The sequence below is a fragment of the Bufo bufo genome, chromosome 8 (assembly GCF_905171765.1).
Source record: "Bufo bufo chromosome 8, aBufBuf1.1, whole genome shotgun sequence".
Lineage (NCBI taxonomy): Eukaryota > Metazoa > Chordata > Amphibia > Anura > Bufonidae > Bufo > Bufo bufo.
This window is the reverse complement of record NC_053396.1, coordinates 168,340,806-168,363,972: the sequence shown is the minus strand read 5'-3', so window position 1 is coordinate 168,363,972 and position 23,167 is coordinate 168,340,806. Positions and strand designations below refer to the sequence as shown.

Sequence of the window (23,167 nt, the reverse complement as noted above, 5' to 3'; positions counted from 1 at the left end):
GGGAGAGACCGTACACAGCAAGAGGATCGGCAGGTAAGAACAACATGACAACTCACTTACCTGCCGAAGCCTCCACAACTGCCACAACTGGAACCCGTGCATCAGTACAGGAGCCCGAACACACAGCAGGTCACAGTACAAACAACCCACACAGGAATCCAGCATACTAACTCTGCCAGAGCCCCCCATGCTCACACAGTGCATGGTAACACCAAGCAGCGCTGCATACAGGCTTCAACATACAGGGCAAACGTCAAACATACATGTAGGGACAAACACCAACAACAGCCCAGACATGTAACAACCATGAAGACGTACAACACACCCTCAACATAAAGCCACACCTAACAAATAACAAGTGAGGTAGGGAACCAGGAGCAAACATAAGGAAAGACAATTTATGTGCAAAAGGTGGCACTCAAGGACTGGGCAGAATCACTCAGGCAAGGAGCAGAGCTCCATCACCAAACAAGGCTGTAGAACCACTGGCCCCAGCCTGCAAGCCACAGGTATATATCAAGCTTGCGGCCACACCCAGGACACACCATAATCCCCACTAGCTAGAAGATTAACCCCTAGCTAACCAAACAGCAGGGAGGCACACCTTAAAGGGGAATTGCACGTGCAAAACAAAAACTACATGTTGCCACCAGCAACGAGTCTGCACGGCAACCGCGTCACGGTCAAACAAGAATATCACCGTGACAGGCAGAAGGAGGTCCCAGTCCTTCCCATAGTTAGACACTACCTATTATATAATGCCATATCAGTTAGCGATATACCCCCCTTATGCTTTCTTTGGGTAAGAAGTGAATAAGCTAGTCTGGGCCTTTTAGTTTTCCATAAAAAGGATGTGAATACGCTCCTGATTTGAGCAAAGAAGGAGGCAGGTATATGTATCGGGAGAGCTTGGGGCAAAACAAATGTAAATAATAGTTTTTTTCTGCCAAACCAGGACATGTATGGTACTTTTAGAGAGGAGATGAAGGATCTGATCTTAGAAAGTAGTGGAGTATAATTAAGTTTAAACAGAAGGTTTAAGTCAGCAGGGACATTAACTCCTAAAAACTTGATTGCTGTTGTGGGCCATTTAAACTGAGAAGAACGCTTGAGTGGAGCTAGGACACTATTTGGAATGTTGATCGGGAAGGCTTCTGACTTGGAAAAGTTTTGAAATTAGAGACTAAACTATACTGATCAAATATGGACATGATGGTGGGGAGGGCTTCTCCGGGGTTGGAAATTACTATTAAAAGGTCATCAGCAAACGCTGCGGACCTGTGGTGGTATTGTCCGAGGGAAATGCCTTGTATCTTGTTTGATTGTCTTATTTTTAAGAGGAGCATTTCTAAGCATAAAATGAAAAGGGAAGGTGAGAGGGGGCAACCCTGCCTAATCCCATTTTTGATGGGGAAGGCATCCGACAGGGCACCATTTACCATAACTTGTGCCATGGGACATGAGTATAATGAAAAAATGGCTAAAACTAATACAGAGGGAAAACCAAATTTCATTAGAGTTGCTTTCATGAAGTCCCAATTGACCCTGTCAAATGCCTTCTCTGCATCAGTTCCCAACAGTAGCATGGGTGTATTTGTAACTTGGGCATTATGAATCAAGTGGATCAACCTCCAAATATTGTGTTTCCCTTCCCTTCCAGGGACAAACCCTACTTGTTCAGGATCAATAAGTTTGTTTAGCGTGGGAGATATCCTGTACGCTAGTAATTTAGACCACCATTTCAAGTCACAGTTGAGTAAAGAGATGGGCTTGTAGCTCCCGCATTCCTTAGGGTCTTTTCCTTCTTTGTGTAAGATTGTTATATGCGCCCTCAAGGCCTGGGGAGCTAAAGACGAACCCCCCAATAGTGAGTTGCAAATATCAGTGAAATGAGGAAGTATAAGCTTTTTAAATTTCTTGTAGTAGATAATTGGAAGTCCGTCAGGTCCTGGACTCTTCCCTATGGGGATAGAGCTGAGGACCTTTTCTACTTCTGACATGGAAAAGGGTTTAAGGAGTGGCTGTCGAGTTGCTGTCGTTCCTCATCCGAAAATGAGGGGGATTTAATTGAAATCAAAAATTCCTCTATGAGAGTTGCATTTGTTCTCCCTAGTGGGTCTGAATCCCCATTTGGTGTGGGGAGGTTGTAAAGTTTTGAATAAAATGTCTGGAAGGCTTTGGCTATGAGAGGGGTGGAGGGAATTCTTAAAGAAGGGCTAGACCTTATTGATGAGACAAAGGTTTTTTCTCTCCTCTTTTTAATTAAGTGGGACATCATTTTATTCCCCTTGTCGCCATGTTCATATATTTTACTTTTCAGGAGCAAGAGAGATCTGGCTTCTTTGATATTGAGAAGGTCTTTAACTCTACGTCTGAGTATAATCAAAGCCTCCTTATGAACCTCAGAGTGTGTTAATTTATGCAATTTTTCTTGTGTTTGAATCTGAGAGAGCAACGACATCAAGTCCTTTGTGGATTTCTTTTTAACATATGAACCCAATGCTATCAGTTCGCCTCTTATATATGCCTTATGAGCCTCCCAAAGTGTTGGAGTAGAAATTTCAGGAGTGGCATTAGTTTTGAAATAGCTTTCTAGCTTGTCTCCTAATGTTTCTAGGTGAGATTGCGTTTCAAGAAGTGTGGTGTTCAATCTCCACGACCAGGCCCAATGTGGAAGGCATTGGAGAGAGAGCGACATCATGACAGGAGCATGATCTGATACCACCAGGTTCTCTATCTCTGCACCTTTCACACATATCATATGGGAATCTGGTAAGAAAAGGTAATCTAACCGACTGTATGAGTTGTGAACATGTGAAAAGAAAGTGAAATCCTTCTCTGAGGGATGGGTAGTCCTCCAGACATCAACCAGATGCAACTCCGCCATAGCCATCATCAATCTCACCATTTGTTTTCTAGCGATATTGGTGGGTCTTTGGGTGGGGGTATCAAGTGAGATATTAATATCTCCACCTACTATCAGCATGCCCTCAGAGAAGTCCTTAATCTTCCTGAGTGCCTTAATTAACCAGGGAACCTGGCAAGAATTGGGAGCATACATGTTAGCTATGGTAATCTTCAAATTGAAAATGGTACCTTGAATAATAAGCAAACGACCTTCTGGGTCAATATATGATTTAACTAGATGAAAGGGGACAGATGGGCTAATGGCAATAGACACGCCTCTGGAGGCAAATGAGTGTGTAGCATGGAACCATTGGTATTTAGTCGTGGGTAGTGAGGGATTGTGACCATGGCGGAAGTGTGTCTCCTGCCACAGAACTATGTCCGCCTTCTGTTTATATAGCAAGTTAAAAATCTGACTTCTTTTTTGAGGAACATTAAGCCAATTCACATTATGAGACAATACATTTAAGTTAGCAATAACCCCATGAGGAAAGGCGAAAGTGCTTGCCCACCATGAGCCTTATAAAAATGAAAAACTAAGGGAAACCAATTTTTACAATGAACCTTGGTAATAAACAGGGGATTGAAAAAGGTTATTGATATAATCAGTACCTGAGGTGCTAGCGTTCCACAAGGTCCAACCATGCTGTCCTCAACATGTGAATGAGGAGGGCAGGTTCAACCTGGGGGAACACCACACCCCTGCTGGGAAGGGAGAAAAGCCTGGCTGCATTTTTGTAGATATCAAATATTACACCTCATTGCATAACTGGTAGAAACATGGAGTCATTTAAATGCGGTCCTAAAAAGGTGAAAAAGCAATATTTTTTCAGATAGAAATGACCTGAAGAAGCAAATGCAAATGTAGTCTCAAGTTCACCCACCATCATAGAGTTAATGGCTAGTGAACCAGGAGGCATTTGTATGCTTAAAGGAATATCATAGCAATGAGAGTATAAGACTTGCATGAAACACACATTTAGAACTGTTAAGCTAGAACAAATAAAACCGTTGGAACAGTTACAGTTAGGGTGTCGCCTAATGACCACCTAAAGTCACCACTGGTGTTGAGGTATGAAGGCGACTGCAAAAGTGTAGGAAGAAGGATATGAGAAGCTCCTTGTCATCTTCAAGTGATCTTCCTGTTCTTCAGAGACTTTGGCTTCTTGACTAGAGTTGAGCGAACACCTGGATGTTCGGGTTCGAGAAGTTCGGCCGAACTTCCCGGAAATGTTCGGGTTCGGGATCCGAACCCGACCCGAACTTCATCCCGAACCCGAACCCGAACCCGAACCCCATTGAAGTCAATGGGGACCCGAACTTTTGGGCACTAAAAAGGCTGTAAAACAGCCCAGGAAAGAGCTAGAGGGCTGCAAAAGGCAGCAACATGTAGGTAAATCCCCTGCAAACAAATGTGGATAGGGAAATGAATTAAAATAAAAATAAAAAAAATAAAAATTAACCAATATCAATTGGACAGAGGTCCCATAGCAGAGAATCTGGCTTCACGTCAGCAGAGAATCAGTCTCTTCATGCCATAGCAGAGAATCTGGCTTCATGTCAGCAGAGAATCAGTCTCTTTATGACATAGCAGAGAATCTGGCTTCATGTCAGCAGAGAATCAGTCTTCATGTCATAGCAGAGAATCAGGCTTCACGTCACCCACCACTGGAACAGGCCACTGTCACATATTTAGGCCCCGGCACCCAGACAGAGGAAAGAGGTCCCGTAACAGAGAATCTGGCTTCATGTCAGCACAGAATCAGTCTTCATGTCATAGCAGAGAATCAGGCTTCACGTCACACACCACTGGTAGAGGCCACTGTCACACATTTAGGCCCTGGCACCCAGACAGAGGAGAGAGGTCCCGTAACAGAGAATCTGGCTTCATGTCAGCACAGAATCAGTCTTCATGTCATAGCAGAGAATAAGGCTTCACGTCACCCACCACTGGAAGAGGCCACTGTCACACATTTAGGCCCTGGCACCCAGACAGAGGAGAGAGGTCCCGTAACAGAGAATCTGGCTTCATGTCAGCACAGAATCAGTCTTCATGTCATAGCAGAGAATCAGGCTTCATGTCACCCACCACTGGAAGAGGCCACTGTCACACATTTAGGCCCTGGCACCCAGACAGAGGAGAGAGGTCCCGTAACAGAGAATCTGGCTTCATGTCAGCACAGAATCAGTCTTCATGTCATAGCAGAGAATCAGGCTTCACGTCACCCACCACTGGAACAGGCCACTGTCACATATTTAGGCCCCGGCACCCAGACAGAGGAGAGAGGTCCCGTAACAGAGAATCTGGCTTCATGTCAGCACAGAATCAGTCTTCATGTCATAGCAGAGAATCAGGCTTCACGTCACCCACCACTGGAACAGGCCACTGTCACATATTTAGGCCCCGGCACCCAGACAGGGGAGAGAGGTCCCGTAACAGAGAATCTGGCTTCATTTCAGCACAGAATCAGTCTTCATGTCATAGCAGAGAATCAGGCTTCACGTCACCCACCACTGGAAGAGGCCACTGTCACACATTTAGGCCCTGGCACCCAGACAGAGGAGAGAGGTCCCGTAACAGAGAATCTGGCTTCATGTCAGCACAGAATCAGTCTTTATGTCATAGCAGAGAATCAGGCTTCACGTCACCCACCACTGGAACAGGCCACTGTCACATATTTAGGCCCCGGCACCCAGACAGAGGAGAGAGGTCCCGTAACAGAGAATCTGGCTTCATGTCAGCACAGAATCAGTCTTCATGTCATAGCAGAGAATCAGGCTTCACGTCACCCACCACTGGAACAGGCCACTGTCACATATTTAGGCCCCGGCACCCAGACAGAGGAGAGAGGTCCCGTAACAGAGAATCTGGCTTCATGTCAGCACAGAATCAGTCTTCATGTCATAGCAGAGAATCAGGCTTCACGTCACCCACCACTGGAACAGGCCACTGTCACATATCTAGGCCCAGCCACCCAGGCAGAGGAGAGAGGTCCCGTAACAGAGAATCTGGCTTCATGTCAGCAGAGAATCAGTCTTCATGTCATAGCAGAGAATCAGGCTTCACGTCACCCACCACTGGAACAGGCCACTGTCACATATTTAGGCCCAGCCACCCAGGCAGAGGAGAGAGGTCCCATAACAGAGAATCTGGCTTCATGTCAGCAGAGAATCAGTCTTCATGTCATAGCAGAGAATCAGGCTTCACGTCACCCACCACTGGAACAGGCCACTGTCACATATTTAGGCCCAGCCACCCAGGCAGAGGAGAGAGGTCCCGTAACAGAGAATCTGGCTTCATGTCAGCACAGAATCAGTCTTCATGTCATAGCAGAGAATCAAGCTTCACGTCACCCACCACTGGAACAGGCCACTGTCACATATTTAGGCCCCGGCACCCAGACAGAGGAGAGGTTCATTCAACTTTGGGTTGCCCCGCAATATAATGGTAAAATTAAAATAAAAATAGGATTGAATGAGGAAGTGCCCTGGAGTACAATAATATATTGTTAAGGGGAGGTAGTTAATGTCTAATCTGCACAAGGGATGGACAGGTCCTGTGGGATCCATGCCTGGTTCATTTTTATGAACGTCAGCTTGTCCACATTGGCTGTAGACACGCGGCTGCGTTTGTCTGTAATGACGCCCCCTGCCGTGCTGAATACACGTTCAGACAAAACGCTGGCCGCCGGGCAGGCCAGCACCTCCAAGGCATAAAAGGCTAGCTCTGGCCACGTGGACAATTTGGAGACCCAGAAGTTGAATAGGGCCGAACCATCAGTCAGTATGTGGAGGGGTGTGCACAGGTACTGTTCCACCATGTTAGTGAAATGTTGCCTCCTGCTAACACGTTCCGTATCAGGTGGTGGTGCACTTAGCTGTGGCGTGGTGACAAAACTTTTCCACATCGCTGCCATGCTAACCCTGCCCTCAGAGGAGCTGGCCGTGACACAGCTATGTTGGCGACCTCTTGCTCCTCCTCTGCCTTCGCCTTGGGCTTCCACTGGTTCCCCTGTGACATTTGGGAATGCTCTCAGTAGCGCGTCTACCAACGTGCGCTTGTACTCGCACATCTTCCTATCACGCTCCAGTGTAGGAAGTAAGGTGGGCACATTGTCTTTGTACCGGGGATCCAGCAGGGTGGCAACCCAGTAGTCCGCACACGTTAAAATGTGGGCAACTCTGCTGTCGTTGCGCAGGCACTGCAGCATGTAGTCGCTCATGTGTGCCAGGCTGCCCAGTGGTAAGGACAAGCTGTCCTCTGTGGGAGGCGTATCGTCATCGTCCTGTGTTTCTTCCCAGCCACGCACCAGTGATGGGCCCGAGCTGCTTTGGGTGCCACCCCGCTGTGAACATGCTTCATCCTCATCCTCCTCCACCTCCTCCTCATCCTCGTCCTCCTTGTCCTCCAGTAGTGGGCCCTGTATGGCCACATTTGTACCTGGCCTCTGCTGTTGCAAAAAACCTCCCTCTGAGTCACTTCGAAGAGACTGGCCTGAAAGTGCTAAAAATGACCCCTCTTCCTCCTCTTCCTCCTGGGCCACCTCCTCTTCCATCATCGCCCTAAGTGTTTTCTCAAGGAGACATAGAAGTGGTATTGTAACGCTGATAACGGCGTCATCGCCACTGGCCATGTTGGTGGAGTACTCGAAACAGCGCAACAGGGCACACAGGTCTCGCATGGAGGCCCAGTCATTGGTGGTGAAGTGGTGCTGTTCCGCAGTGCGACTGACCCGTGCGTGCTGCAGCTGAAACTCCACTATGGCCTGCTGCTGCTCGCACAGTCTGTCCAGCATGTGCAAGGTGGAGTTCCACCTGGTGGGCACATCGCATATGAGGCGGTGACCGGGAAGGCCGAAGTTACGCTGTAGCGTAGACAGGCGAGCAGCGGCAGGGTGTGAACGCTGGAAGCGCGAACAGACGGCCCGCACTTTATGATCCCTGACCTCCTGTTCAGTCTGCACACTGCAGAAAGACGCAGCAGTTGGCACCTGTTTTTCGTCATCATCAGAGATGTGCTGAGGTGGTATTCCCATGTCCTCATCATCAGGAAACATAAGTGGTGGTGCGTTAGTGCATTCTATCTCTTCCACCCCTGGGGAAGGGCTAGGTGGATGCCCTTGGGAAACCCTGCCAGCAGAGTCTTCAAACAGCATAAGAGACTGCTGCATAACTTGAGGCTCAGACAGTTTCCCTGATATGCATGGGGGTGATGTGACAGACTGATGGGCTTGGTTTTCATGCGCCATCTGTGCGCTTTCTGCAGAAGACTGGGTGGGAGATAATGTGAACGTGCTGGATGCACTGTCGACCACCCAATTGACTAATGCCTGTACCTGCTCAGGCCTTACCATCCTTAGAACGGCATTGGGCCCCATTAAATATCCCTGTAAATTCTGGCGGCTACTGGGACCTGAGGTAGTTGGTACACTAGGACGTGTGGCTGTGGCAGAACGGCCACGTCCTCTCCCAGCACCAGAGGGTCCACTAACACCACCACGACCATGTCCACGTCCGCGTCCCTTACTAGATGTTTTCCTCATTGTTCCCGTTCACCACAATTTTGAAAATGGCAAATTTGGGAATAGTTTTTCAACCCAGAACAAAAACTGTGCTTTTATGGTCACTACAAATAATTTGACCAGCTAAAATAGTACTGATTTGGAGGAATATAAATGTCAGGGCTATTTTTTAGGCGCTGTGTGACAGGTATACCTTTAATCACAGAATTAGACTTGTATCTGCACTGTAGCGTGTGTGTTAAGTTTTTCAGAATGACACTATCAGCACCTTGAATCTAATATACCCTTTTTGGGATAGATTTAAAGTAGGCCTGATATAGCAGAAACTACTAATTTTGAAAATGGCAAATTTGGGAATAATTTTTCAACCCAGAACAAAAACTGTGCTTTTACGGTCACTACAAATAACTTGACCAGCTAAAACAGTACTGATTTGGAGGAATATAAATGTCAGGGCTATTTTTTAGGCGCTGGGTGACAGGCTCAACTTGCCCCTGATGTAGTATATGGCCAAAAAATAACCACACTGTTGATGGTTAAATGCACTTGGGTGACACAGGCTCAGCCTGCACCTGATGTAGTATATGGCCAAAAAATAACCACACTGTTGATGGTTAAATGCACTTGGGTGACACAGGCTCAGCTTGCACCTGATGTAGGATCTAACAAAAAATAACCACACTATTGATGGTTAAATGCACTTGGTGGTAGCTTGTGCTGGCGCACCACAAGCCACAAAATGGCCGCCGATCACCCCAGAAAAAAGTGATATAAAAACGCTCTGGGCAGCCTAAAATAAGTGAGCAATTCAATATCAGCACTTCAATGATCCACAGCTGGAGATCGATCACTGAATTAAGTCTTTTGGAGGAGTTAATCTGCCTAATCTCACCCTAACGTCGCAGCAGCAACCTCTTACTATGCTTGAATCAGCAGAGTGACGTGCAGCGCTACGTGACCCAAGCTTATATAGAGGCTGGGTCACATGCTGCACTGGCCTATCACAGCCATGCCAATAGTAGGCAAGGCTGTGATGGCCTCTTGGGGCAAGTAGTATGACGCTTGTTGATTGGCTGCTTTGCAGCCTTTCAAAAAGCGCCAAGAAAGCGCCGAACACCGAACCCGAAGCCGGACTTTTACGAAAATGTTCGGGTTCGGGTCCGTGTCACGGACACCCCAAAATTCGATACGAACCCGAACTATACAGTTCGGGTTCGCTCATCCCTATTCTTGACCACCTGCCACGTTCGAATCTCAGGCAAGTCAGGGATACCCAGATCCTCTGGAACGGGCATCCATGGCTGGACTTCAACTGGAGCGATACCGAGTTTGTCCCAGGCTGCTGCTAAGTCCTGTGGCGTTCTGATAACAATTTGCTGCCCTGCTTTGAAAGTAGCTAGGCCAAAGGGAAACAGCTTCTGTAACGGGCTTCAGTGTCCTACGTTTCGCCAGGGTACTGGACGCCAAATCCTGGTAGAATTGTATACGGGCCCCGTTATATAAGATGTCCTTAATTTCTCTTGCGGCTCTTAATATGGAGGCTGTGTCCAGATAGTTCAGTAGGCCGCAAATTATATCCCTAGGGGGACCATTTTGCAAGCGGTTTTGGCCTCAGAGCTCTATGGGCTCTCTCAATTATTATCTAGGAGGCTTTATCCTCTTCCACAAGTGAGGCAAATATGGCGGTTACCGCATTTGTAATCTCCCCAGGAGGGACGTCTTCTGGTACCCCTCTTATGCGGGCATTCTTCCGCCTGCTCCTGTTTTCCTGGTCTTCTAAGTGAAGGAGAGCAGAGGTGAGATATGAATTATGGCCTTGCAAGACCTTACGTATGGCCTCTCCATGGTTAGCTATAGCCGCCTGTGTCTCCTCTAATGCCATGACGCGCCCCCCAATTTGCTTTACCTCCGTCTTTATGTCGAAGATGTCCTTGTGTAGAGGTTGTAGCGCTTTGTATAGTGTCTTCTTGAAGAAGGCTCTGGACAACGGAAGATCCACGGTCTCTGCTCCCTCTGACATGGCGCAGGAGCTCTCTCCATCTGAATCTTTCATCTGCGCGGCTGCTCTGGCACCCTCCAGCGCCATCTTGGTTCTGTGTGCCGGTGAATAACTCCTCTTTTTGAGAAAGCGATCCATCTCTGATTGAGTATGGCACGATTTTTGTGTGCCTGAAGCTGTGTCACTTCTTTCTTTGTTGGTTTTCACCATGATAGGGGGATAAAGCACCCGTTATGCTGAAAAAGCAGCGGCGTCTGTGAGGAGCTCTGAGATCAGGCGTCCATCTCGGCTCGCGGCTAGCTCCGCCCCCCTATTTGATATATACATTGAACCCTTGGCCGCTAGTGTGAGGCAAGATAACTTAATCAAAGGATTCTGGGTTACAGGAGTGGAGGATCGTATTTCTCTATCTGCGGATGATGTACTATTCTTTATAGACCATACTAATAAGACTCTTCCAAGAATTATTCAGGCAATCAATACGTTTGCAAAGGTTTCTGGATTTGAATTTAACTGGGCAAAAACGACTTTGATGTTACTAGATAAATTAGATCTTTCTGCTCAGGGGGTCTTTAAGTATGATTACCGTTTCTGAATCTATTGTGTATTTGGGTGTGAAGATCTCCCCTAAAATAGAAGACTACACGCAGCTAAATATCTCCCCGGTAATTACTAAAATTAGAGCTAAGATTGCGGTTTGGAACAGACTTCCCATATCTAGAGCCAATCGAACTACCCTAGTTAAAATGGTAATCTTGCCCCAATTCCTATATATCATTCGACACTCACCTATCTGGATCGAAGATAAGTTTTTTAGATTGATGGAGAGACTTAGTAATGATTTACTCTGGGGAAGGAAGGGAGCACTCCCCGCTGGTACAACAATCACTTGAAGGAACTACTAGAAATTTCTGGGGATTACTTTTGGAAAAAAAATATTATATTTTTAACACAAGTGGTAGTAAAGGGAGAAATTCTCCCTTTATCTTTGATAGTACAAAAAGGGAACATGGAAGATTTAAGTTGCTTTAGGTATTTTCAATTAAGATCAGCATTATCAAACTAAGATTGAAAATTGATTCATGTACACTAATTCAAGATATGATGAGTAGGTAATGTGGTAATGTGAAGATTTCTTATTTTTATAAATTATTAAGTAAGTTGCTGTTTGGGAGCTTAGTCTCCCCTGGCCAAAAAGCCTGAGAGGCTGACTTCCTTAACCACCTCCGGACCGCCTAACGCAGATTCGCGTTCCGGAGGTGGCAGCGCTGCGCACAGTCACGCATATACGCGTCATCTCGCGAGACGCGAGATTTCGCTCCAAGCCGGCCCGCGCATGCGCATCGCGGGCCGGCAAAAGTTAAAGAACAAGTTAGTCACCAGCCTGCCAGCAACGATCATTGGCTGGCAGGCTGGCGATTTTTAAAAAATCCAATCACAAGCCATATAACAGATCATATTAGTAAATATGATCTGTTATATGGCTTCTCTGCTCCTGTGCTGGTCCTTTTCGTCGGTTGGATCCAGCACAGGAGCAGACTGAACTGTGAGTAGCACCAACACTTCACTGTAGCCCCTGATCACCCCCCTGCACCCCAATTAACCCTTTGATCACCCCTTTGATCGCCCCTGTCAATCACCAGTGAAAGGAAAAAAAGTGATCAGTGTAAACTGTCACTTTTTTTTTTTCACTAGTATTGGCTGTTAGGTTTTAGGGATAGTTTAGGCCCCTTGGTTAGGTAGTTAGCGTCAGTTAGCGCCCACCCCACCGCACCGCAGTCACTTTTATTCGCTGAATAGCGTATCGCTAATCAGCATTTGTACTTTTATAGTATCTGTAAGTGATCAAAACTGATCACGGTCAGATCTATAATAGTATTAGTGTCACTTTAGTTCGCCCTCCACCCAAAACGCAGTGTTTGCCCGATCAGGCCTGATCGGTCGCCCACACGTGCGTTCACCCACGCCCGCCCCACCGCAGTGACAAAAAATATATATTTTTTGATCACTGCACATTCATTTTACACGCACTGCGGCGATAAAAAAATCAGTTTTGATATTTTTTATCAACCGCAGCGGCCTCCGGTACTTCGCTAGCCTCCCCTTTGTAAGACAGGTTTGCTTTTTTTCTTGGGTAGTCTCAGGGAATACCCCTAAATTTAGTAGTCCAAAATGTCAAACAGGGGGTATTCTTCTGAAGAGGCCTACAGGATTCTGACCCAGTCGGATGAGGAGTGGGAACCCTCATCTGATGAATCTAGCGGGTCAGAATATGAACCTGTGGAAAGCAGTGGCTCTCTGACCCAAAGTTCGGACGAGGAGGTGGAGGTCCCTGGCAGCACCAGGCGTACCCGGCCCCATGTCGCTAGACCACAGGTTATGCAGGATCCGCTTCAAGAGCAGCAGAGTGGGGCTGTCGCTGCCGGATCACGTGGTGAGGCATACACCAGCAGCGCAGCCCTCCCTGGACCTAGTACCAGCACTGCCGTACAACATGGTGACGTGGCGAGCACCAGAAGGGCAGTTGAAGCTGGTACGGTGGCACGTGCACTAGTTACCCCGTCGCAGCCACCGCAAAGACAGGCCCGTAGAGCCCCTAGAATCCCTGAGGTGCTGGCAAACCCTGATTGGCAGTCACCAACTTCAGCCGCACCTGTAGTTCCCCCTTTCACCGCCCAGTCTGGAGTTCGGGTTGAGACGGCTCAAATCGGTTCGGCCCTGGGATTTTTTGAGCTGTTCTTGACTGCGGAGCTCTTGGACTTAGTCGTGGCAGAGACCAACCAGTATGCCACACAATTTATATCCGCCAACCCGGGAAGCTTTTATGCCCAGCCTTTCCGGTGGAAACCAGTCCAAGTTTCCGAAATTAAAATTTTTTTGGGCCTTCTCCTCAACATGGGCCTGACAAAAAAGCATGAATTGCGGTCATATTGGTCAACGCACCCGATTCATCACATGCCCATGTTCTCTGCTGCTATGTCCAGGGCACGATTTGAGGCCATCCTCCGTTTCCTGCATTTTAGCGACAACACCACCTCCCGTCCCAGAGGCCACCCAGCTTTTGACCGGCTCCACAAAATTCGGCCCCTCATAGACCATTTCAACCAGAAATTTGCAGATTTGTATACCCCCGAGCAAAACATCTGCGTAGACGAGTCCCTAATACATTTTACCGGGCGCCTTGGCTTCAAACAGTACATCCCAAGCAAGCGTGCCCGGTATGGGGTCAAATTGTATAAGCTCTGTGAAAGGGCCACAGGCTATACCCACAAATTTCGTGTCTATGAGGGAAAAGATCAGACCCTGGAGCCGGTCGGTTGCCCTGACTACCTGGGGAGCAGTGGGAAGACAGTCTGGGACTTGGTGTCACCCTTATTCGGCAAGGGGTACCATCTTTATGTGGACAATTTCTACACAAGTGTGGCCCTCTTTAGGCATTTGTTTCTAGAACGGATTTGCGCCTGTGGCACCGCGCGAACTAGTCGCGTGGGCTTCCCCCAACGGCTTGTAACCACCCGTCTTGCAAGGGGGCAGAGGGCTGCCTTGTGTAACGAAGAACTGCTCGCGGTGAAATGGAGAGACAAGCGTGACGTTTACATGCTCTCCTCCATTCACGCAGACACGACAATCCAAATTGAGCGAGCAACCCGTGTCATTGAAAAGCCCCTCTGTGTCCACGACTATAATGCGCTCATGGGAGGGGTGGACTTCAATGACCAGATGTTGTCTCCGTATTTAGTTTCCCGCAGAACCAGACGCTGGTATAAGAAGGTGTCTGTATATTTAATTCAATTGGCGCTGTACAATAGTTTTGTTCTCTACAGTAAGGCTGGGAGAACACGATCTTTCCTCAAATTCCAGGAAGAGATCATCGAGAACCTCCTTTACCCAGGAGGTTCCGTGGCCCCATCCCCCAGTGTAGTTAGCCGTCTACACGAGCGACATTTCCCCAGTGTCGTTCCTGGTACCTCAACCCAACCGTCACCCCGAAAAAGATGTCGTGTCTGTAGCAGGAGTGGAATAAGGCGTGACACCCGCTATTTCTGTCCTGACTGTGCTGACCACCCTGCCCTATGCTATGGAGAGTGTTTCCGGAAGTACCACACACAGGTACACCTAGCATAGGGATTGCATCTCACAGGACAGGCACACAGGGCTATTAGGGCCCTTTTACTCTCAGCTGCTGCAAACCTCTCCTTTCACCTGGGATAAAGTGCATAACGTACTTCGCCACATCTTTGGGCGATTTGCGCTTTGCACATTGTCCCATGGGGAAGGAGAGGTTTGTTCTATAAAGGTAAAAAAAACTAAACAAAAAAAAAATTACCGGTAAGTAAAAAAGTTAAAAAAGTTTAAAAAAGTTAATATGTTCTGTTCTAAAGTTAATAAAGTTATTGCTTTGCGGCCTGGTTTTTTCTTTTTTGTTTTGTTTTTTTTACCTTCCAGGTGGACCAACCGATCGACCAGCTGCAGCACTGATGTGCATTCGGACAGAAGCATTGTGCTGCTGTCAGATTACACGCAAGTCGGTGTATGCGGCGCTGCAAGACGAGATTTCTCCTCTGCAGTAAAAGATATGTTTGCCGAGGCATATGAGCTGAGGAGGTGGCGGTGTTCATATACTTTGGCAAACACTTTGTATATATAAAAAAAAAAATCCCGGCAATGATTTATTCATCCACATCGATTGATGTGAATGGAGAAATCTGGTTTGCCAGGGCATACGAGCTGAAGTGGGTATGGATGTTGGGCGGAGCTCCTATGTCCTGGCAGACGCCTTTCCCCTCCTTTTTCTTTTTTTGGCAGAGATTTTTTCATCCACATTGATCGATGCGAATGAAGAAATCTGTGCCGTTCATTTTTTTCTTTCAGCCCAGAGGCTGAACGAAAAAAAAAAATCTCATTACCCGTATGCTCAATATAAGGAGAATAGCAGAAACTCCTAATGCTGGGCATACATGTAATGATTGCGGAGACCCTCAAATGCCAGGGCAGTACAAACACCCCACAAATAACACCATTTTGGAAAGAAGACACCCCAAGGTATTTGCTGAGGGGCATATTGAGTCCATGAAAGATTGAAATTTTTGTCCCAAGTTAGCGGAAAGGGAGACTTTGTGAGAACAAAATCCAAAAAATCAATTTCCGCTAACTTGTGCCAAAATTTTTTTTTTTCAATGAACTCGCCATGCCCCTCATTGAATACCTTGGGGTGTCTTCTTTCCAAAATGGGGTCACATGTGGGGTATTTATACTGCCCTGGCATTTTAGGGGCCCCAAAGCGTGAGAAGAAGTCTGGTATCCAAATGTCTAAAAATGCCCTCCTAAAAGGAATTTGGGCCCCTTTGCCCACCTAGGCTGCAAAAAAGTGTCACACATGTGGTATCTCCGTATTCAGCAGAAGTTGGGGAATATGTTTTGGGGTGTCATTTTACATATACCCATGCTGGGTGAGATAAATATCTTGGTCAAATGCCAACTTTGTATAAAAAAAATGGGAAAAGTTGTCTTTTGCCAAGATATTTCTCTCACCCAGCATGGGTATATGTAAAATGACACCCCAAAACACATTCCTTACCTTCTCCTGAGTACGGAGATACCAGATGTGTGACACTTTTTTGCAGCCTAGCTGGGCAAAGGGGCCCACATTTCAAAGAGCACCTTTCAGATTTCACAGGTCATTTACCTACTTACCAGACATTAGGGCCCCTGGAAAATGCCAGGGCAGTATAACTGCCCCACAAGTGACCCCATTTTGGAAAGAAGACACCCCAAGGTATTCCGTGAGGGGCATGGCAAGTTCCTAGAATTTTTTATTTTTTGTCACAAGTTAGTGGAAAATGATGATTTTTTTTTTTTTTTTTTTTTTTCATACAAAGTCTCCTATTCCACTAACTTGTGACAAAAAAAAAAAATTTCCATGAACTCACTATGCCCATCAGCGAATACCTTGGGGTCTCTTCTTTCCAAAATGGGGTCACTTGTGGGGTAGTTATACTGCCCTGGCATTCTAGGGGCCAAAATGTGTGGTAAGGAGTTTGAAATCAAATTCAGTAAAAAATGACCTGTGAAATCCAAAAGGTGCTCTTTGGAATATGGGCCCCTTTGCCCACCTAGGCTGCAAAAAAGTGTCACACATCTGGTATCTCCGTACTCAGGAGAAGGTGGGGAATGTGTTTTGGGGTGTCATTTTATATATACCCATGCTGGGTGAGAGAAATATCTTGGCAAAAGACAACTTTTCCCATTTTTTTATACAAAGTTGTCATTTGACCAAGATATTTATCTCACCCAGCATGGGTATATGTAAAAAGACACCCCAAAACACATTCCTCAACTTCTCCTGAGTACGGAGATACCAGATGTGTGACACTTTTTTGCAGCCTAGGTGGGCAAAGGGGCCCATATTCCAAAGAGCACCTTTCGGATTTCACTCGTCATTTTTTACTGAATTTGATTTCAAACTCCTTACCACACATTTGGGCCCCTAGAATGCCAGGGCAGTATAACTACCCCACAAGTGACCCCATTTTGGAAAGAAGAGACCCCAAGGTATTCGCTGATGGGCATAGTGAGTTCATGGAAGTTTTTATTTTTTGTCACAAGTTAGTGGAATATGAGACTTTGTATGAAAAAAAAAAAAAAAAAAAAAATCATCATTTTCCACTAACTTGTGACAAAAAATAAAAAATTCTAGGAACTCGCCATGCCCCTCACGGAATAGCTTGGGGTGTCTTCTTTCCAAAATGGGGTCACTTGTGGGGTAGTTATACTGCCCTGGCATTCTAGGGGCCCAAATGTGTGGTAAGGAGTTTGAAATCAAATTCTGTTAAAAATGACGAGTGAAATCCGAAAGGTGCTCTTTGGAATATGGGCCCCTTTGCCCACCTAGGCTGCAAAAAAGTGTCACACATCTGGTATCTCCGTACTCAGGAGAAGGTGGGGAATGTGTTTTGGGGTGTCATTTTACATATACCCATGCTGGGTGAGAGAAATATCTTGGCAAAAGACAACTTTTCCCATTTTTTTATACAAAGTTGTCATTTGACCAAGATATTTATCTCACCCAGCATGGGTATATGTAAAAAGACACCCCAAAACACATTCCTCAACTTCTCCTGAGTACGGGGATACCAGATGTGTGACACTTTTTTGCAGCCTAGGTGGGCAAAGGGGCCCATATTCCAAAGAGCACCTTTCGGATTTCACTCGTCATTTTTTACAGAATTTGATTTCAAACTCCTTACCACACATTTGGGCCCCTAGAATGCCAGGGCAGTATAACTACCCCACAAGTGACCCCATTTTGGAAAGAAGAGACCCCAAGGTATTCGCTGATGGGCATAGTGAGTTCATGGAAGTTTTTATTTTTTGTCACAAGTTAGTGGAATATGAGACTTTGTATGAAAAAAAAAAAAAAAAAAAAAAAATCATCATTTTCCACTAACTTGTGACAAAAAATAAAAAATTCTAGGAACTCGCCATGCCCCTCACGGAATAGCTTGGGGTGTCTTCTTTCCAAAATGGGGTCACTTGTGGGGTAGTTATACTGCCCTGGCATTCTAGGGGCCCAAATGTGTGGTAAGGAGTTAGAAATCAAATTCTGTAAAAAATGATGAGTGAAATCCGAAAGGTGCTCTTTGGAATATGGGCCCCTTTGCCCACCTAGGCTGCAAAAAAGTGTCACACATCTGGTATCTCCGTACTCAGGAGAAGGTGGGGAATGTGTTTTGGGGTGTCATTTTATATATACCCATGCTGGGTGAGAGAAATATCTTGGCAAAAGACAACTTTTCCCATTTTTTTATACAAAGTTGTCATTTGACCAAGATATTTATCTCACCCAGCATGGGTATATGTAAAAAGACACCCCAAAACACATTCCTCAACTTCTCCTGAGTACGGGGATACCAGATGTGTGACACTTTTTTGCAGCCTAGGTGGGCAAAGGGGCCCATATTCCAAAGAGCACCTTTCGGATTTCACTCGTCATTTTTTACTGAATTTGATTTCAAACTCTTTACCACACATTTGGGCCCCTAGAATGCCAGGGCAGTATAACTACCCCACAAGTGACCCCATTTTGGAAAGAAGAGACCCCAAGGTATTCGCTGATGGGCATAGTGAGTTCATAGAACTTTTTATTTTTTGTCACAAGTTAGTGGAATATGAGACTTTGTAAGAAAAAAAAAAAAAAAAAAAAAAATCATCATTTTCCGCTAACTTGTGACAAAAAATAAAAAGTTCTATGAACTCACTATGCCCATCAGCGAATACCTTAGGGTGTGTACTTTCAGAAATGGGGTCATTTGTGGGGTGTTTGTACTGTCTGGGCATTGTAGAACCTCAGGAAACATGACAGGTGCTCAGAAAGTCAGAGCTGCTTCAAAAAGCGGAAATTCACATTTTTGTACCATAGTTTGTAAACGCTATAACTTTTACCCAAACCATTTTTTTTTTACCCAAACATTTTTTTTTTATCAAAGACATGTAGAACTATAAATTTAGAGCAAAATTTCTATATGGATGTCGTTTTTTTTGCAAAATTTTACAACTGAAAGTGAAAAATGTCATTTTTTTGCAAAAAAAATCGTTAAATTTCGATTAATAACAAAAAAAGTAAAAATGTCAGCAGCAATGAAATACCACCAAATGAAAGCTCTATCAGTGAGAAGAAAAGGAGGTAAAATTCATTTGGGTGGTAAGTTGCATGACCGAGCAATAAATGGTGAAAGTAGTGTAGGTCAGAAGTGTAAAAAGTGGCCTGGTCTTTCAGGGTGTTTAAGCACTGGGGGCTGAGGTGGTTAATAGCACTACACTAGACTGGGAAAATATATTTGGTAACTTAAGATTCTCATCTCATAATTTTAAGCACTTAGTAGTCCAATTTAATATTTAATATTATACATAAAACATACAGTACAGACCAAAAGTTTGGACACACCTTCTCATTCAAAGAGTTTTCTTTATTTTCATGACTATGAAAATTGTAGATTCACACTGAAGGCATCAAAACTATGAATTAACACATGTGGAATTATATACATAACAAACAAGTGTGAAACAACTGAAAATATGTCATATTCTAGGTTCTTCAAAGTAGCCACCTTTGGCTTTGCACACTCTTGGCATTCTCTTGATGAGCTTCAAGAGGTAGTCCCCTGAAATGGTTTTCACTTCACAGGTGTGCCCTGTCAGGTTTAATAAGTGGGATTTCTTGCCTTATAAATGGGGTTGGGACCATCAGTTGCGTTGAGGAGAAGTCAGGTGGATACACAGCTGATAGTCCTACTGAATAGACTGTTAGAATTTGTATTATGGCAAGAAAAAAGCAGCTAAGTAAAGAAAAACCAGTGGCCATCATTACTTTAAGAAATGAAGATCAGTCAGTCAGCCGAAAAATTGGGAAAACTTTGAAAGTAAGGGCTATTTGACCATGAAGGAGAGTGATGGGGTGCTGCGCCAGATGACCTGGCCTCCAGAGTCACCGGACCTGAACCCAATCGAGATGGTTTGGGGTGAGCTGGACCACAGAGTGAAGGCAAAAGGGCCAACAAGTGCTAAGCATCTCTGGGAACTCCTTCAAGACTGTTGGAAGACCATTTCAGGGGACTACCTCTTGAAGCTCATCAAGAGAATGCCAAGAGTGTGCAAAGCAGTAATCAAAGCAAAAGGTGGCTACTTTGAAGAACCTAGAATATGACATATTTTCAGTTGTTTCACACTTGTTTGTTATGTATATAATTCCACATGTGTTAATTCATAGTTTTGATGCCTTCATAGTCTTGAAAATAAAGAAAACTCTTTGAATGAGAAGGTGTGTCCAAACTTTTGGTCTGTACTGTATATCACACCGATTTAGTTGAATAAATGTGGGTTGAAGGAAAATTCTAATTGTCCAAGATGTAATTTACCTGAAGCCGATTTTTGGCATATGTTTTGGTCTTGTTCAGAGATAGGTGTTTATTGGAATTTAATTTCTGAATATATAGTACAGAAATTAGGGATACGGATCCCAATGTCTCCACAACTTTGCATATTAAATGATGCCTCCATAATGAACTGCACTAAGGATTCTAGGGTACTTCTCACCAGAATATTGTTTTTGGCTCGTCTTCTGATTGCAAGAGTATGGTTCTCATGAAACTCCCCAAACTTAACTGCGTGGGTGAGCTTGGAGAAAAAAGTTAAAGGGTATAAAAAAAAAAACCCTACACAAACAAAGAGCTATTGTGGAAAAATGGAAGAGGATATGGTCAACCTGGGAGGACTAGGTACCATAGATATATTTGATAACTCCTTGAACTCTGTTCTTCTCCAAAGCAAGTCCCGTAACCCAAGAGACACATCGCAAATAGGTTGGGTTAGGGGTGGTTTAAGGGTTTGAATTAATTGAAATACTTTTGATTCTCCTGCTTGAAAACTTTGTTGTTTGTGAAAATTGTGCTAATAAAGATTATAATAAAAAAAAAAGTGCCAGAAAAAATGCAGAAACCAAAAATATCGGCATTCATGCCAGCCTCACTGCTCTTGCCCACATCCTCCTCCAATTGTGGGGACTCGTTCTGGTAGATAGGATTAGCAGATGTAGTATAGAGGCAACAAGTTCTTTGGATCAAACAGTTCAGTGTTTTATTCACACTTTAGGCAAGTGACAAAACAAGTAGTCATATTCAAACAAAAAGTCACCTTGCGGTGTTGGTGGTAATTCACACCATGTGGCAATTCTGCCTCAAAGAGTCTTGCTTATAGCTGCACCAACCTGTTTTCATGCCAAACAGGTAGCAAACTTTCATCCAGATACAAGGCTTCCAGATCCCAACACAGAGACATCGCTTCTGAGCCCAGCTGCCTATTTAAAGACAGCCAGGTGCTGCCAAAACCCAGACCGGCATTTAATATCCGATCCGGTATTTGACCTCACCTGGCTGTAAATCAGCCTAGCAGCACATGCTGGGAGGTGAATACCTATTTACCCACACAAAACCTCTCACTGTGTCACAATAGATAAAAGATAGATAGATAGATAGAATATAGATAGATAGATGATAGATAATAGATAAATGATAGATAGATAGATAGATAGATAGACATAGCTAGGTAAATGGATAGATAGAAAGATATATAGATATAATATAGATAATAGACAGATAGATAGACAGATAGATAGATAGATAGATAGATAGATAGATAGATAGATAGACTGATAGATAGAAAATAGCTTGCTCTGATGTTTTTTGCTCTGATGAAGAATATAGATATATAACATAGATATATAGAATATAGATAATAGACAGAAAAATGGCCGCACCAAGACAAAAAGAGGGAAAAAAAACAAGGGGACTTGACTGAATCCCTATAAATAAAGTGAAAAAAGGCAGCATACTCCAAATATAAATGAAAAACAAAAGGTCTTTTATTCACCCATGTAATAGCGTTTCAGCTCAGCAATAGAGCCTTTCTCTATAGACTGATAGAAAGGCAGACAGATAGGAGAGAAATAGATAGATAGATAGATAGATAGATATTACTTACATTGAGATCTACAGATTTTTTATTCGCACATGTCATAAATCCCGGTAAAGGTAAAATCCCCATGTTCCTGTTAAACGTTGCTCTGTAGAATGTAGCTCGTCTGCACCATGTAACTTTTATTATTAGATGAAGGGAGTTGTTATTTGGCAGTGCACTATACTGTAATTATGAACTTTAGTAATTGTAGCCCTACGATTTCTCAATGATGCTCTGTGTCTAAGCATTTGAAAATCTCTGCCATTATTAAAATATGCAAAATTAAAGAGATGTCGAAATTTATCACTTGTTCACATTTCATCACAGTAAAATGTGATGGTGTCTGCAATATTTTCTATGCTTAAAAGGGTTCTCCTGAAACAATTCATTCTTACCTGTGCACTGGCTCCCCTTCCTCCATTTTCTAGTCCCCAGCTTGTTTTTTTCCGGCTGGGTATGGCCTTGGTCTTGTTCGCTGCTGCAGCCAATGGCTTGTTCAGTGGTGATGTGTTCCCAAGTAACCCACCACCACTGAAACCAGTCCTTGGCTGCAGCAGTGAAGATTAATAGTTAATTAATCCCAGAAAACGGTTTTAAGTTCAAAATAATTTTGAAAGTACTACTACTCATATGAGAAAATGGAATTAAAGGGGTTGTCCCGTAAAAAATATTCTACAGTTTTCAAACCAACACCTGGATCAGAATAGTTTTGTAATTACATGTAATTAAAAATTTAGCATAGTCACTGAGTTATTCAGTGAAATCTATCTGTATAGCGCCACCTGCTCTTTGTTTCTTTTTCTGATTTCTTTGTCCTGCTCACCGAGATGGCCGCACATGCTCAGTTTCATCATTTAACTGCCTCCTGAGCTGTGATAGGGAGAGCTGAGACACGCCCCCTTAGCTACAACAGAAAAGACACTCTCCTTGAGCTGTCAGCTCGATATAAATCTAGCAGAGCAATGAATGAGGATATCTGGGGATCCATGTGAGGTACAGGGCTGGTTCTGGGTTTGTTAGAAAGAGATTGGCATGTACTATATGATGTCTGATTTTCATTTTCAATTTTTACATTAGTCATGGGATAACCCCATTAAGGCCCCATTTACATCATACTTTTTTTTAGGTTTACACAAATATATTAAAAAAATGGACAAGCTTAGTACACTATGCTATTCCATCCCACTGAATCCAGGCAAAATAATTTATACCAAGTGGTATACATTAT

General features: G+C 44.5%; 1 protein-coding gene across 2 annotated transcripts in view; it reads right to left on the bottom strand.

The window, feature by feature from the left end:
- Positions 1 to 22,071, bottom strand: part of LOC120977380 (sodium- and chloride-dependent neutral and basic amino acid transporter B(0+)-like) — a 123,485-nt gene extending 101,414 nt beyond the window's left edge. Inside the window, exon 1 of one of the 2 annotated variants that reach the window (XM_040405306.1) lies at positions 21,964 to 22,071. In XM_040405306.1, coding sequence (XP_040261240.1) covers positions 21,964 to 22,026 — 63 coding nt within the window. In that variant the 5' untranslated portion in view covers positions 22,027 to 22,071. The remainder of the gene's footprint in view (positions 1 to 21,963) is intronic. The other variant, XM_040405308.1, reaches the window with a different exon arrangement.
- Positions 22,072 to 23,167: the final 1,096 nt, after the last annotated feature.